Genomic DNA, 16781 nt, shown 5'->3' with positions numbered 1-16781 from the left:
GAAAGCCCGCAAACAGTTTGCTGAAGACATGTCAACAAAGGACATGGATTACTGGAACCATGTCCTATGGTCTGATGAGACCAAGATTAATTTGTTTGGTTCAGATGGTCTCAAGCATGTGTGGCGGCAATCAGGTGAGGAGTACAAAGATAAGTGTGTCATGCCTACAGTCAAGCATGGTGGTGGGAATGCCATGGTCTGGGGCTGCATGAGTGCAGCAGGTGTTGGGGAGTTACATTTCATTGGGGGACACATGAACTCCAATATGTACTGTGAAATACTGAAGCAGAGCATGATCCCCTCCCTCCGGAAACTGGGTCACAGGGCAGTGTTCCAGCATGATAATGACCCCAAACACACCTCTAAGATGACCACTGCTTTATTGAAGAGGCTGAGGGTAAAGGTGATGGACTGGCCAAGCATGTCTCCAGACCTAAACCCAATAGAACATCTTTGGGGCATCCTCAAGCGGAAGGTGGAGGAGCGCAAAGTCTCGAATATCCACCAGCTCCGTGATGTCGTCATGGAGGAGTGGAAAAGCATTCCAGTGGCAACCTGTGAAGCTCTGGTAAACTCCATGCCCAGGAGAGTTAAGGCAGTTCTGGGAAATAATGGTGGCCACACAAAATATTGACACTTCAGGAACTTTCACTAAGGGGTGTACTCACTTTTGTTGCCGGTGGTTTAGACATTAATGGCTGTATATTGAGTTATTTTGAGGGAAGAATAAATTTACACTGTTATATAAGCTGCACACAGACTACTTTTCATTGTGTCAAAGTGTCATTTTGTCAGTGTTGTCCCATGAAAAGATATACTTAAATATCTGCAGAAATGTGAGGGGTGTACTCACTTTTGTGATACACTGTATATGTTAACTAATGGCAAAACTTGCATAACTAACAAAAGCCAACTAACAAGCATTACCATGTGATGAGTTGGCTGAGATTGTTCCATGGGAATAGAGCTCATGGGTTTGTTTTACTACACTCCTCTTATGGCACATGACTGCACAGGAGATGATTTACTCCCAATACATTTTACAATACTGAAATTGCTGAAGTAGTTATTCTGGTAGTTTTTTCTACTTTTTTTCTCTCTCTTTTCACTCTTTTTTCACCCAGTGAATTGCACCCACTGCCCATGAATGAATGAATGATTTTTACATAATTAAGACCATTGTCTGTTGATGATGCAAAAGGCACTGAATTGTAGAAAAACACAAGTAAAAAAGTGTATCTTCTTTGTTCTTTTTTTCAGATTTGAATGTGAATTCGTAAATTTCAGGAGCTCTAGATCTTACTCTCGTTAATTGTGGATGTAGCTGTAGAGTTTGAAGCCCTTCTCATACCATCAGGGTCAAAGTATTTTAAAATAGTTTGCCTTTGCCTAAAACATTTCCACACGCACAGAAATGACATATGTAGACTGCAAAAATTTACATGTAGTTACATCTTGGCATCTTACAGCCAATCAGAAAGCTTATACTTAAATGTATCTACAGTACATGTCAATAAGGGACCAAAACGTGACAAGGCTTAACATATGGTATTCTATATGTTTCCACATGTTCCATGTGTCTACGCACTGTGAAGAACCTGCCTATGTTGCAATACATTATTTGAATGTAATGATTCATGATTTTCTATAGGACCATGGTGCAACACAAAACATCTCCACTTGATCCCGAAGGAAATTGCAGTCAATGATGTCAGCTTTTTAAAGTTTGGCTCAAGGCACATTAAACTTCCCCGCCTGCACACATCATAGTCTTTCGTGTAAAAGACGTGTCTTTACATGTGAATGTTTCCTGTGTACAGACACAAAAAGATGGTGTCTGTACATGCAAAAAAGTCTTTATCTGTTAACATGTCATTTCTAATGTGTGGACGCATAATATTTTTACGTGTCAAGGCAAAGGATTGTAAGACGTTAGTAGTAGTAGTATGCCCAGTATGTTATACTACGTGTGGAAAATGTTAGGTGTCCATGTGGCAATTATAAAATGTTTTGGCACAGATGGTATGCCATGTTATATTGACGTGTGGGAAGTGTACAGAGACCAATTCTAAAACGCTTTGGCCCAGATGGTATGCCATATGAAGCGTCCAAATGAAAAACGCCATATTTACTCTGTGAGGAGCGCTGGAAGTGACAGGGCTGGCTGTCTCAGAATGCGGATGAGAGTGTGTATATAGCCTATGGTGATTTGGCCACGACATTTTAATGTATCATTAACTGCAAAGGTGTATTTACGCAACACTCTACAGCTCTCATTTCTCTATCATGATGGTGTCACTTCCGGTATGCCTACTTGGACAGTTTCATTTTTAGTGTAGTGAAAGTATTTAGTGCGCAAGTCTGGAATTGTGTTGACACACTCAGGTTCAACAACTGCTGCTTCTTAGATACAGAGCTCAGGTAAGTCTATTTTTATTACTTAGCTTAGACACTTTATTATTCAAATAGACACTTTATTCATTTTTTCAATTAAACCAGTAATCATTGTTCAATGACCGTATTTGGATAATTTACTTGATAATAAGTTCTTAACAGGAAACAAACTTGAACTTTTTCCCCTTTAGATTCTAGTGCACAACTTCTAATTATTTAGAGCATTTTATACACACATAGACGCACACGCACACGCACACACACACACACACACACACACACACACACAGAGATCAGCTAAAATACTAGAACTAAATATTAGGACCAAAAATTTGCATGGCAATGCCTATTTTGTAACAATTGTGCCAGTCTCAGTAAAGGATATATTAAATGTTGGGCTAATAGTAGTTACTTATAGACACCTGGATTGAATGCATTAAACCAGCTATTACAAGACTTCTTTAGATGTTTCTGGAATCATTGTCTTGGTGGGTCAGAGCTGTTTTGAGTATAGAGTATGTAGGTAGTCCTAATGTTTTGGCCCCTCAGTATATACATAATGTATATATGTTCACTTAAAAAGATGAAACTGTGGGGTAAAAGTGTAAATTAATAATAAAAAAAAGTAAATACAATGATCAGAGCTTTGCATAAGACTATGGAATTGGTATTGTTTGATCTTTGTTCATTTAATAGTAAGACAAATTAGTTTTTTGACAATAATAATATTTTTGAAAATATTTTATATATATAAGTATATTGCACATTTACAGATTTACTTACCATTTAAAATGGAGAACTCACCTCTGAAGGAATTGATGATTGACAGTGAGGAAATCTCATTACCTGATAAGGCCTACAAAAATCAGACTTTACCTAATGCTATTCGAAAGAAGCGTCAACCTTGTAAAGGTAAGAACATTGTAAATTCTTCTGTCCTACACTATCTTCATTTTTCATAGAAAACTTTCAAGGTTTATATGAATATATGAATTATGTGAATCACATTCATGAAGGATTATAGAAAAGCCAGAGCTGACGTTTGTATGCAAGTATACTATGCTACATAAGTTGCTATGTGCTGAATAATTAATTACAACCCAAACCTTTCGTTTTTTACAGTGCAGGGGTCGACCAAGGTAGCAATTGGTGCATGTTTTAGTTTATGCGTAGATTAAAACCCTGGAAATTGAAACAAGAACAATGTTGGCCTAATTGTTGGGTCATAAAAGTATGAATGAATTTTACCTAACTAATGGTGTATAGGTATCAGGTTTTTAAAATATGCTAGGTAGCTGTTATTTGATTCTACCTAGCATATTTTAAAAACCTGATACAATGGAAGACCAAAGAGGAAAGAAAATGGGAAAATCAGATCTGGCAAGATCTTTTTCGGTTCAAACTTGGTAGGAATTGGGGTAACAGATTTCATAAATCTGCGCTCATTCCCAGAGAGAGGTGCCTGCCTAGTCACTGTGCTACTGCCTAATTTGGAGTCATGTACACCTTATCCATAAAGAAACAAGTTAGATCTTGCACTCAAATGTGTAAAATGTGAAGATGCTAACAAAGAAAACGAAACCAGAACACTGAAGTCTTTGTTTTACACTGCTCTTTTACCATATTGTTTGCTAAATATCTTCTTCTGATTTACATTATTAGCAAATAAAAATATTGTAGTCTAAGTTTGTATCTTTTAAGTTACAATACATTTGTGTAAACCCAGTTTGTACATTTTCACAAAACTGGTGACTTTACCTGGTTGATATTATTAATAATAAGCCTTTAAGTTTATATTTTTAGGTGACCCTAAAGACGTAGATGCAGAAGAATCAGCTGAAAAGGATTTGCCTATTTCTGCCGAGCTCGACCGTTGGATAAGGCAGCGAGGCCGAGACTTACGCCTGCGTCTAGCTGACCGGCAACATGCTGTAAAATTGGTCAATGATCTAAAAAAGGATTTGCTAAAGTTTCTTAAAGAAAATGAGGAGCAGCCTTTCTTCAGAGATGTCTCAGTTCTTAATAGTGGGAGCTATTATGAATTAGTGAAGGTAAAAAGAAAGATAAGAAACTGTTTGAGATGTTTGAGATTTTTTGGTGAAAAGAAGCAGGCATAGTGCCTCAAAAAGTGCTTAACATTACACTGTAGTTACATTATACTTTCTTCAGGGATGTCCCAATTCTGAATACTGGGAGCTATTATGAATTAGTAAAAGTAAAAAGAAAGATAAGGAAGATGTTTGAGATTTTATGGTAAAAAAAAAAAAACTGTGCTTTGAAAAAGAGCCTAAAGTTACACTGTACTGTAGTTACAATATACTATTTTCTCAGAAAGTATAATTACATGATACGTTATTTAGGGATGTCTCAATTCTGAATAGTGGGAGCTATAATGAATTAGAGAAAGTAAGAGAGATGTTTAAAACTGCATATAAGATGCTTAGCTTATGAAATGATTTTAATATTGAATTTTACTTACACATTTCAAGTATAGTTACATCATTGATCTTTAAATGTGTATGTTCTTTCAAACTGAGTGTAAGAAATAAGTTAATAGTATTTACAAAAACAAAATTGTTAGACGTTTGAGTATTACTTTATTTTACTTTGAGGTAAACGTAGGAGTTAATACTTTAGTAGTTTGTCTTAAATTTTAAATCAGATAATTATTTTAGGTTAACTGTAAATTTTATACAAATCCCAGTTTATTATATTATTAGGCCTAAATACTCAAGGCACTGTTATTAAATTGACTTAACATGTAATAGATTCAAAATTACATTTTGCTGAAAATGGGGAAAAAACTATGGGAACTGTCTTTTTCTATTTAGTGCAGTAGGAAACTTTGTTTTAAAACAAAAAAAAAAGTATTTAAAGTTTTTATACTGAGTTCACTAGTTTTTAAATACATATTTAAATCCCCAAGTTGTAATGTGTTGATAAACATAATAGGTTTAGTTTCCTTAGTTTTTTTTACCATGCAAATTTCATGCATTTTGAGTTATTTTAGGCTATCAGATGATGTCGTTGACACACCTAAGGGTCTTTTTTCTAATGTATGTCTTTAACAGATTAATAAAGCCAATGAGTTTGATATCATGTTGAAACTAAACACACCACGAATACAGTATGGAGAGCTGATGAAATATGATGGTCTATTCTATACAATTTCCCTCTGCCGACCTCCACGCGGTGAAATACGTGCATTTCTTCTAGAAGATGGACTAACCATATCAGCCAGCAAAATAATAAAGGAAATGCATTGCTTGGTTCGAAAATTCATCAGCAAACATCAAGGTAATAATTTTCTTTACCACAGAACAGTATTTGGGTAGATAATATGATGCTCTCTTTTATGTCCCGTTTTATTATACTTCCTTAATACATATTTATTTATTTATTTATCAGTTTATCATTATTATATGCTTTATCTGCATTAGGGTAATGTTGGACCACATGCCATTTGGGAACACTGGGCACATGGAAATAACACAGCTCTGACAATTTAACTAATTGGGAAACCTTTGTCTTATTACGCCACATAAGCTCAACTTGCCTCCTAAAGTGCTCTTTGCATTTTCTTCTGTAGTGTATGCTGGTAAAGGTCACTGGGTGGTGTGCAGGAAAAGAGTTAACTCTCCAGCTGTGACCTTGGCTTTCCTGGAAGATGGGGACAAAGAGAATGAGTTACTGTCTGTGGATATTGTTCCTGCCCTAGAGGTGCCACAAGGATGGCCAAAAGCTGCACGAGCTGGCCCGGTTGTGGACAATTGGCTTGGAAAGAATGCAAGACGCAAAATTGTTGCCAAGCCTGTTTATTTTGTCCCAAAGAGACCAAGACAGAGAAACCTCTGTGATACTGAAAAAGGTATCTAATTTTTTTACATTAGCTAATGCATTCACTACAGGCAATGCTTATTTGTTGCTGTGTTTTTTTTGTCATTTCAGAGAGCTGGAGAATATCCTTTTCTCATATTGAAAAAGAGATGATCAGGTTCCATGGCAACAAGAAGACATGTTGTGAGGGTAAACCAAATGAATGTTGCCGGTAAGAATAATAACTGTATACATGCGTTACTAGTTTACCAATGATTACATGGTTATGTTTGTTGTTGTGCTGATATATCAACTGTACCTTTCTTCTATTAGAAAACTGTGTTTGCGACTTCTGAAGTGCTTGCTTGAGGGGCTGAAGCATAAATATCCCAAAGAACTCGACCCTCTCTGCTCCTACCATGGAAAAACTGCCTTCTTTCACCATCTCTCTGCCAGATTTGAAGACTCACTGTGGACTCCTGGCCAGCTATCCACCTGCTTCATGAAGCTGCTGGTAGATTTTCATCATGCTGTGCAAGTTGGCTCACTTCCCCATTTCTTTGTTCCTGACCACAATCTCTTCTCTCGGTCCAGCTTTCCCAAGCACTCTCTCCAGGTTTTAAGTGATGCTTTAAGGGAACAGATTGATTCAGGGCTTCCTCTACTGCAGGTCCCAAAACCTGCCCCAGCAATCTGCTATGCAACTGCTGCACAATTGCAGCCTCAACAAACTTTTCTAAAACCAGACACACTTACTCCTGAAACATGTGACATGTCATGCAAGACCCAGTCTTTTTTTCATATGTCTATTATTTGTGTTAGCTGTGTTATATTTTTGGTCGTAGGTGCACTTTATGCAAAAATGTAATTTAATAGACAACATAAATCCACCTCCAAATGGTTGAAAGGTCCATCTGTATGCAAGTAAATGCTTGTAAAAGTACCTACAATTTAAAATATAAATGCATTGCTTTGGTGCATCTTTTAGAACAGGGTATTGTTTGTTCAACATTTAATAATCACAGCAACAGTTACTACTGCTAACATGAGAGGTGTATAAGAAATCATTATTGAAAACACTATTACTGGGACGCTGCAACCCCAATAATTAGGAATAATTAAAGTTTTTTTAGATTACTTTTTTTAGATTATAATTTTTTTAGATTAAAGTTGTTCATGACAACACTTAAATTACCTAAATGTAATCAATTCCTTAAAATGTTTTGCGATGTACAACTTCTATGCTGGGTGGTGACATTTTGTTATTGTTATATAACTTTTATTTAAAAAATGTAATGTAAATGTTGAAATTTATATGTATATTTAATGTACATGTAATGTATATGGTATTTTCTCTAGTGGTGTAAAAATGCTAAAGTATTAATCATCTCAAACTGCTAATTACTTGAAACAGCAAAGAGAAGTAACTATGCATATACTTCATTTTTGATGAGGCTACATCCAAACGTATTGATTAAAGTTTTTTTCTGTACTATTTCACGTCTAAATGCAATTAAATGTTTTATGTTAACTGTAAAATACTCATTACTCATTTGGTGATTCTCAAATGTTTGTGTAATTGTGATTTTTTTTAATTGAAGAGTTGAAAAGTGCCAGTGATAGCTCAGTGGTTAAGGTACTGGACTAGTAAACAGAAGGTTGCTGGTTCAAGCCTCGCAACCACCAAGTCGCCACTGTTGGGTCCCTGAGCAAGGCCCTTAACCCTCAATTGCTCATTGTGTAAGTCGCTTTGGATAAAAGCGTCTGCTAAATGCTGAAAATGTAAAAGAGTTTAAAGAGGTATTTGTTTAATTAATTTTTATTTATTTATTTTATTGACAAACATTTAACAGTTTAAAACAACATGTAATGTTTGTAATAATGAAATAGAATAATGCATACTGCTAGGAATAGCAAGTAGAATATAGTCTGTCCTGCCTAACCTTTGTGCATTTACAGATGGTCTCAAAATTAATCATATTTTTATAACAGCATTCTGGGTGAATGAATCACATAAATATTATAGTACAAAATATTTTAACATTTTAACAAAATTAGTCATTTAAATACCATTTTATTTATTAGCACTTTAATGTAATTTTTACACTTTGGTTACATTCATGAAGGACAGATAGTTCCAGGTTACTTATAATTCATCAGTTCAAGTTCATTGTCAAACACAGTCACTGGCATTTTTGTATCTGTAGTTCATTTAACTTATATGTTTCTGGATTTGTGGGAGGTAACCGGAGCTCCTGGAGAAAACCCACACTGAAATGGAGAGAACATTATGTCAACAAAATCTTTATCAGATGCAGAGAAATTTTACATTCAAAATACAGAACGTGAACAGAGAAGTAGCGGACCAGTTTAAAGTGCATATCTTTCACAGACATTAAAACTCTTAAGTAAATTAAATACATTTTTCAAGCAAATACAATATTTAGTGTATATATTACTGGTGCAGTATAAATTATTGTATTGCAATAGTATTATATTAGTGTTTTTAACCATACGTACTTATGGGACAATAAGCTTATAAACAAAGTACAAACCACATTTCTAGCACAGCTAGGACATTTTGTAACATGCAATAAAAAACCGAATCTGCAATTTGGTAATTTGTTTAAAACTTTATTTAACTCACAAAAGTACAAAAAAACTTTTAATAAAGGTGAAAGCTTTATTGAATATTTAATGTATACCATTTCAAAACATTCCAGTGACCTGGTGAATTGTTAACAGAGTCATAATTGGGAATAAAAATGGGTTGTGACTTACTACGAGTGTCTACTTCATAAAATATTTTTTTGTCAGTTAAAAAAAGAAAATTTCTCAACACATGATTGTAAATTACTTGCAAATATGACCTACTGTACATAATATTGTGGGGAATAAAGAGCAATGACAGCAATGACATTTATTTCCAGGTAGGATTAAGATATTTCACTTTAAATAACTGAAGGGTTGCAACACATCTCTGTCCAAAAGAAAAAAAAAGTTCATAAATTTAAGCTTTTGAAAATGAATTGTGAAACTTTAAAAAACCCAAACTGTCACTTTATAGTAAGTAAACAATTTATCAGGATAATCAGGTGTCGTTCAAGACCTACAGAAACAGGTCTGTTATAGATGAGACAGTTCAGAAATATGTGAACAAACAGTTATTCTCACATAAAAAGTCATCAAAATCATAAAATCATTTAAACGCAAAGACTGCCACGACTTACTTGTCCTTTACAATGTTAACTGCGGACTTTATTAGCGCAGTGTACAGTTTGAACACAACCAAAACCTTTGTGGAAACAACGTTCGGAGAAGCGTTTCTCTCCGGTTGATTTTTGGGTGAACGCACTGCTATAAATGGTCTGCGCCGGAAGTGTTTCGTCCTCTTCTAGTGATCAAACATGGCGGTGAGTGCATACGAAACACCAAAGAAAACGCTGTACAGGCGTAATCTGAAAACATCACGTTATTGTTGGGTTATATTGAGTGAGTTTTGGATATGATTAGTAAAGGGATGTCGGACGAATATAGATGTCTCTGTATTAGAGATGATAATGTAATATTATGAGAGATTAACAGCGTTAGCTGTTAGCTCAGCTCGTAGTGCTTTAGCTCCAATGCTGCTGCTGTGTTATACTGAGATATATTGCCAGTGAACTCTTTTAGCCGAAGTTTCTCAGACTAATGCGTAATTATTGTGTTTGTGCATTTTATATTGTTCATTTTGTTTAGTTTCAGTATAGCTGTTTAAATCTGTGTCGGTTCGGAGCTTGGTTGAGTTCGCAGTGTTGTGTGGATGTGTCCGGACATGTTCTGATCAAACGTCTCTATTTAATATGTTGCTCTTTTTCTTTTTACATCGAGTTTTAGAATCGTTTAAGTTGAATCTGTTTTAGAGAAAGTGAAAACATTCTTTTCGATTCTCGTGTTTTAAGAATTTTTCCATACAGTTGCTTTTAATGAAGTTTCCGAAGGGAAACTAGTCGCCTATTCTCGAGGTGAAACACGTTTTGCAATCGGATTTGGATGACTGTTCCGAGTGTAATTCAATATTGCTGTGAAGTTATATTTATTGGGATAGTATTGCGTGTAGAAAATGAGTTGTAGTCTTTATTACTAAAGTGCAGTTTTACCTTAAACAAAACGCCGACTTTCTTACCTGTAAACACTTTTGTCATCAGCTGGATTACTTTAGTGTCCAGACTTATTAAACTTATTAATTAGAAAATAATTTGCCTTATGCATTCAGTTGTATAGTCACAGTGTCTTAGAGTGGACACATAGAAATCAAGTGGACACTGTCAAGTACAGTTGCAATCAGAAAAGGATGTCAGGATTGCCAGTTCCTGCAGCAGATACATTAAAAACCCACATCACTGACCCACTTTCATGTTTAACTGTGAGGATAGTATTCTTCTGGTCATAAGTCTCACCTTTTATGCACCAGACAACCTGTTTTATGTGGTCAACCGGTTACAGCTTTGATTTGTCACTTCAGGGATTTGTGTACCAGAAATTTGCAGACCTAAATGTATGGTGTACTTTAGTCAAACCTTTTTGCATTGTGTAGTCTGGGGTATGAAATCATTAGTTAAGTGTTGATTTTATGGTGGCCACTGACACATTGGTCCATTCTTTCTTTTGCACCAACCCAAAGGTTTTTCTTTGTTGTCCTGATGAGTGCTCTGAATGAAATGTTTTCCATGGCCAGTTTGCTGATGTGCCATAAGTTTGGAACTTCTGAATTAAACTCTCAGTGCTCTCTGAAGAACATTGCTAATGCCTGTTGGCCTTTTAATGTCATGAAGTGATCTCCCCCTCTCAGCTTTTGTGACAGCTTCTTAATTTCTAAGGATGCAACACACCTCAGACTCTCTGGGTGGTGTTTATATAACACATTACAGCTGAAGCAAATTAAGGGTTGTTGAGTTTCCAATTGTTTAATCGTGTTGTAACCCAACTTTAGCTTATATAACCTAGCAGAAGGTTTTAATATTAGCTGCACCACATAGTGTTTAATCATTGTGACATGGCTGTATTAACAAAATCTGGCTACTTTAAAATACTATTTTTATTTGCTCCATTCAACTACAAAGTTTAATTAAAGCATAATCTAGCTCTCTAAATAATCAAATCTTATTTTCTTTAGGGGGATTACATTTTTCTGCAACTGTTTGTTTGTAATTTTCTGGTAGAAATAACTGCAAGATGTAATTTGTTCAGTAATGACTGTTTTTGGCATAATGTTCTTTGCTGATACCTTTGCAGGACCAGAGTGAGAAGAAGGAGAACCCCATGAGGGAGTTGCGCATTCGCAAACTCTGCCTGAACATCTGTGTTGGTGAAAGCGGTGACAGGCTGACTCGTGCTGCTAAGGTGCTGGAACAGCTCACAGGCCAGACTCCTGTCTTCTCCAAGGGTAAATCATACCTCCTTTACCTTCTAAACTTGTCTTAAATTTGTCAGTCTGATTTATGCCTTGCAGTGGTTTTGAAAATGTTTTTGAAAATGATCTTTCTCCTCTTTTAGCCCGCTACACTGTGCGATCCTTCGGTATCCGTAGAAATGAAAAGATTGCAGTCCATTGCACTGTCCGTGGTGCCAAGGCTGAGGAGATCTTGGAGAAGGGATTAAAGGTAAAATTGTAATGTTCTGTGTCTTTACTGTCTTGTTCAAACTGGGGCTTTCTGGATGAGAAATGTCATTGTATTTAGTCACAATTGTGTGGATATGGCAATCATCTTACATAGCCAAACACTAACAATTTAAAGTGATTTTTATACCTAAACATTTTTATGGTTAATCTTAACCACTTAATATATCAGATTAGGCAGCAACTGGAAGTCTAATGAATTGTTAAATATTAATCTGTGATCTCTTGCCTTGTGTGTAGGTGCGTGAGTACGAGTTAAGAAAGAACAACTTCTCCGACAGTGGAAACTTTGGCTTTGGCATCCAGGAGCACATCGACTTGGGCATCAAGTACGACCCAAGCATTGGCATCTATGGCTTGGACTTCTATGTGGTAAGTATACATAACCTGGGTTCCTGCCATGTTTCTCGTAGGAAGAAAATGTGTCATTGGGTGAAAAAGCTAGCGCCAACTGTAAATGTTGGTTGTTTAAATGCTTGTATGAAGCTTGCTTTACAACAAGACAGTTCACTTATACTATATTTACAGGTCAGTGGTAGCTCATTGGTAGCTAGTTAAGTGCTTAATATACTGGACTAGTAATTGAAAGTTTGCTTGTTTAAGCCTGACCACAGCCATGTTGCCACCGTTGAGACCTAGAGCAAGACTTTTAATCCTTAATTCCTTTCACTGCATTGTCACAGCTTACATAGCTTTGAGTAAAAGCGTCTGCTAAATGCTGTAAATGTAAAGTATGATGTTGCCTTACTTTTCTTTGAGCTAAAAGTTTTAAGATATGAGGAAAAAAAAGGTGCTTCATGCTACTAGCATTAAATCAGTCCTGTTAATTTGATGTTCAAACTTTATGAACTGAATGACAAGGTTCTGCTAAGGATCTACAGTTTATAATTAGTCAACTCTGTAGTAATGCATAATAGGGCTGCAACTAACGATTATTTTAGTAGTCGAGTAATCTGACGATTATTTTTTCGATTAGTCGACTAGTCAATGATTATTTATGTCATAACCTCCATCTCTGCCTTAACGTAACAAAACTCTGTTATTTAAGTTCCAATATCAAAGTAAAATAATGACCCATGAAACATGAATATGAAACTTAAGCTTGATAGTTTAATTAAATATATTTGAAACATTAATACACAATCACTTTAAAGCTTTGGACAGCATTAGAAACTGTTATGTTTCAGAAGTTATCACTCTGGAAGTCAAAAACATTTATAACATGTGGTTGAGAAACATGTGAATGCTGTCTGTGAGGACCTCAGCCATCTGAGGGGTGCATGAAACTCTTCTCTTCTCATCCACACTCCATTGCTTAGTGCTATTAATAGAAAGCACAAAAGAGAAAGCTGTATTAATTATTACAAACTGAAGGTTATGTATCATAGTTTATTACAAATAGTGTACTGGCTACGCCAACTAAACCATAACAGGTTAAATATCTTAACTGAATTATCTGCTGAGCTAACTAGCTATCATTAAGTGGAGGAGGCTTATTATTTAGAATGAATGCTCTCATTAACGAGAGCAAAAAATATGGAAGACGAGACAGGGTAACGTTAGGCTATAATGTTAAGTTACATAACGTTACTCATATAAATGACTGATTAACTATTGCACTTAATGCGTTAGCTAGCAAACAAACATGAAAAATAGCGAACTCTTAGATAGTTTTCCGACAGGTACTCTAGCATTAACAAACATTAACTACGTTGGTTAAAGCACAAAGCGGTGTAAAAACTTACATGTCCAGAATAGCGCTGGTCATCACGGCTGCAGGGTGCTCACGTTTCACCGTAGTGCTGGCGAGAAACCACAACTCTGCTTTGTAGTGTCTGCGTTCAGCTCGTTTCTTTGGGTTATTTTGGCTGAAATGCTCCTGAAATACTCCTGAAAGTTTCGGTCTCTTTATCTTTGCCTCTCTCTCTTCATAATCTCCCCGCTGCGCCATGGAAGCGATGCTGCGCCCCCTGCAGTTCCTTTAGTGCGTTGCAATAATAACGGCGCGTCGACAATGAAATTCCACGTCGACAAATTTTTATAGTCGACGTTATCGATTATGTCGACTAATCGTTGCAGCCCTAATGCATAATGTTACATCCAGTGGCCACACAAAAGAAAGGTCCTGGTTGCTACCACCATGAGAAGTAATGTGTATAGCAAACTTCAGAGTCCTGTTGTGCAGACAGTTGTAACCGCTCTGTGATTCTTTTCAGTTTTCTACAGGACTTTGATTTGTATAACAGAAATCTAGCATGTTTTATTCAGACTGTGTTGGCTTAGCCAGGTTGAAGTACTGAACTGTTGTTCAGAATGTCAAGCGTTCAGGCCCCACAACTGACATCCTGCTGCTTTTGAGTTCTTGAGCCAATGCTAAACCCTCAGTAGCTTGAACTTTCTTAATAAAAAGTCTCTAAAGGGTCTGTGCAATGTGTAAAATGACTCATGTCAACTGACTTGTAGAATTACTAATAACAAACTTGCAAGATGTTTGTGCTGTGGCTTGTTAGAATCTTCAGATCTATAACCAACAGTTTGGACTATTTTTGCTATACTTTTGCACTGGTTGTGCTATTGTTTCCTCTGGAGTGAGGCAGTGCTGCTTACCTTGCCACTGTGCTTCTCTGATAATCGATGGTATTGGTTGGTGCATGGTTGGACGGATTAGGTGGTTCTTAAACCAGCGACCTGGTCATTAGTCCAGTACCTAAACCACTAAGCTACCACTGGCCTAGGTAGAAAACTTGTGCACTACTACACTACTAAGATTCTTATTTAAAGTTAGCCCACTGAAGTATACTGGTTTGGGGAAAACTGCTTATTTAATTCCATGTGGTGCCATAGATATTATGCAAATATTAAAATGTTGCTGTTTTCTAATTAAAACTATCTTTTGTACAGTTCATAATCTAGTCACAAATCATCCTTCTAACTGTTTTTAATAAAGACGTTGAAGATTAGAACAAAAATACATTGGTTTTATCACAGTAATATCTGTGTACACATTTCAAGAAAAATATCTCAAGTACATGATTAGTCACTGTATATATTGTCCAGGCTGTTCCTTATATTCTGTATCATCCGGTTTACTGACTCTGCTATAAATGCGAACGCTGGTGTGTTGAAAGTATGCAGTGAATGTATAGCAGCAATTCTGATCTTACAGTCTAAAGTGTGTTTTTTGTGATTAGTATATTAGTGCCAGGCTGTTGACTGTTTCAACCACACTTGTAATTACAGGTTCTGGGCAGACCTGGCTTTAGCATTGCTGACAAGAAAAGAAAGAGGGGTCGCATTGGCTTCAAGCACCGCATCCGCAAGGAAGAAGCCATGCGCTGGTTCCAGCAAAAGGTATGTCTCAGCTTTTTAGAAGGCCATTTAGACATGCACCAGACCTAGTTGTTCATTTGCTGTACATTGTGGTGATATTGTATTAGTTGATATAGATGCAATGACGCTCTTTTACTGGACAGTGCAAGGATATGATTACAAATTGAAAATTTCCAGTGCTGCAGCCATTGCCATTATGTAAGAATAGGTTTTGTGAGAAATTTTTCAGATTGATTGTGTAGGCTGGTAAGGGGAAAAGAATAATAAACATAAGTTCAGGAACTGATTTGCTTGTTTTAATTAAATTGTTTACTGTTTTTTTTTCTTTGCCAAACACTGATTTAGTGAATAAATTAATGAAAAATACTAGTTTATGGAAATTGGGTGCAGTGGAAGTGGTGACTAAACATTACTGCACTTTTTTTTTTAACTGTATTGTGTTTGGAAAGCATCACAACATCATCAAACCATCAAAGGCTACTTTATGCAAGCAAGTTTTACAGTTCAATCTTAGTAAATTCACATTTGATGTTGGCGTAAAGTTTTCAGGCCATTATCAGACCTTTAAAAATCCAGCGTGATGCATCCATATGATTACACATTATGAAAAATTGGTTACTTTAAATGTTGTCAAAGGTTTTACTCTAACAACCAATCCTATTGTATGCATTATAAAATTAAATTAAATTTTGTTAATTTTCTCTTATTCCTGTTTTTTTTTTTTTCTCTGTCTTTTAGTATGATGGAATCATCCTCCCTGGCAAGTAAAGGACCACCTTTCCATTTGTAACAAACAAATAAAAAAAACTAAAAGCCCAGTATTGTCTTAATTGTTTTTTTGTTTTTTTAAATGAAACGAATGGTTTATGGCAGCTTGTCTAGAGTTTACTTTTCCTTAGATCCCACTTCGGACAAATATTAAAACAGTGATGAGGTCAAATGTAACTTTAGTCTTGAGCTACATTCACACTGCAGGTAAAAATAACCCAAAATATTACTGTATGGTGTGAAATGCATAAATTGCATTGAATTTGACATTTTAACCCATGTTGCTTTTAATTTGTGGAATCCATTCAACTGTTGCCTCAATCTTATTAGGATTGTCAAGGACAATTTTAGTGTGTCTTTGCTGTGAGTAAAAACAAATGGGAGTATCTTGCTGATGTTTAAGTACTTTAGTTGCTTTCCCTACATAAATCAGGTCCATGTTAAAGAGTGCTCAGTCCCGGCACTTGATAAATAGAATGAGATTGGCTTCTCCAAGCTACCCCTAGGTGTCAGTGTGTGAAGATTTGTTTAAGATGGATCCTCGTAATGGATTGCCCAGGGGGAAGTACCGCTTTGCACTGAGGTGTTTCTGATTGGTTCTGGGCCTGGATGAAAATGTTAGTGAGTGATTGAATACATTCGAATACAAATTTATTCTATTTAACTGCTCTAACTGTACTTGGCCATGGTCTAGAGCAGGGGTGTCAAGCCCACGGGCCAGGTCCGGCCCGCCGCGTCATTTGATGTGGCCCGCGAGAGCTTAAACGACTGTGATTGTTGTGATGGTTCGAGCCGTTACAGAGACGCGCTTATA

General features: G+C 36.2%; 2 protein-coding genes across 2 annotated transcripts; both read left to right on the top strand.

Annotated features, from left to right (window-relative positions):
- Positions 1 to 3185: 3185 nt before the first annotated feature.
- Positions 3186 to 7482, top strand: LOC134301311 (cyclic GMP-AMP synthase). The gene is made up of 6 exons (XM_062985973.1): positions 3186 to 3306; positions 4198 to 4445; positions 5466 to 5691; positions 5984 to 6262; positions 6343 to 6442; positions 6544 to 7482. Exons 1-6 carry the CDS (start codon positions 3186 to 3188, stop codon positions 7076 to 7078), a joined length of 1509 nt encoding a protein of 502 aa, XP_062842043.1. The 3' UTR covers positions 7079 to 7482.
- Positions 7483 to 9602: 2120 nt separating this feature from the next.
- rpl11 (ribosomal protein L11) lies at positions 9603 to 16017 on the top strand. The gene is made up of 6 exons (XM_063013301.1): positions 9603 to 9623; positions 11485 to 11635; positions 11746 to 11852; positions 12110 to 12241; positions 15110 to 15220; positions 15938 to 16017. Exons 1-6 carry the CDS (start codon positions 9618 to 9620, stop codon positions 15965 to 15967), a joined length of 537 nt encoding a protein of 178 aa, XP_062869371.1. The 5' UTR covers positions 9603 to 9617; the 3' UTR covers positions 15968 to 16017.
- Positions 16018 to 16781: the final 764 nt, after the last annotated feature.

The sequence above is a fragment of the Trichomycterus rosablanca genome, chromosome 2, assembly GCF_030014385.1.
Source record: "Trichomycterus rosablanca isolate fTriRos1 chromosome 2, fTriRos1.hap1, whole genome shotgun sequence".
Taxonomy (NCBI): Eukaryota; Metazoa; Chordata; class Actinopteri; order Siluriformes; family Trichomycteridae; genus Trichomycterus; species Trichomycterus rosablanca.
This window is presented reverse-complemented; position numbering and strand designations above follow the sequence as displayed.

Bases quoted from the DNA above. Each gene is read 5' to 3' on its own strand.
- rpl11 (XM_063013301.1), top strand. The intron at 11,853-12,109 runs GTAAAATTGTAA...CCTTGTGTGTAG, and splicing joins TCTTGGAGAAGGGATTAAAG to GTGCGTGAGTACGAGTTAAG. The intron at 15,221-15,937 runs GTATGTCTCAGC...TCTGTCTTTTAG, and splicing joins TGCGCTGGTTCCAGCAAAAG to TATGATGGAATCATCCTCCC.
- LOC134301311 (XM_062985973.1), top strand. From the start codon at position 3,186: ATGGAGAACTCACCTCTGAAGGAATTGATGATTGACAGTGAGGAAATC. The intron at 4,446-5,465 runs GTAAAAAGAAAG...TGTCTTTAACAG, and splicing joins GCTATTATGAATTAGTGAAG to ATTAATAAAGCCAATGAGTT. The intron at 5,692-5,983 runs GTAATAATTTTC...TTTCTTCTGTAG, and splicing joins ATTCATCAGCAAACATCAAG to TGTATGCTGGTAAAGGTCAC.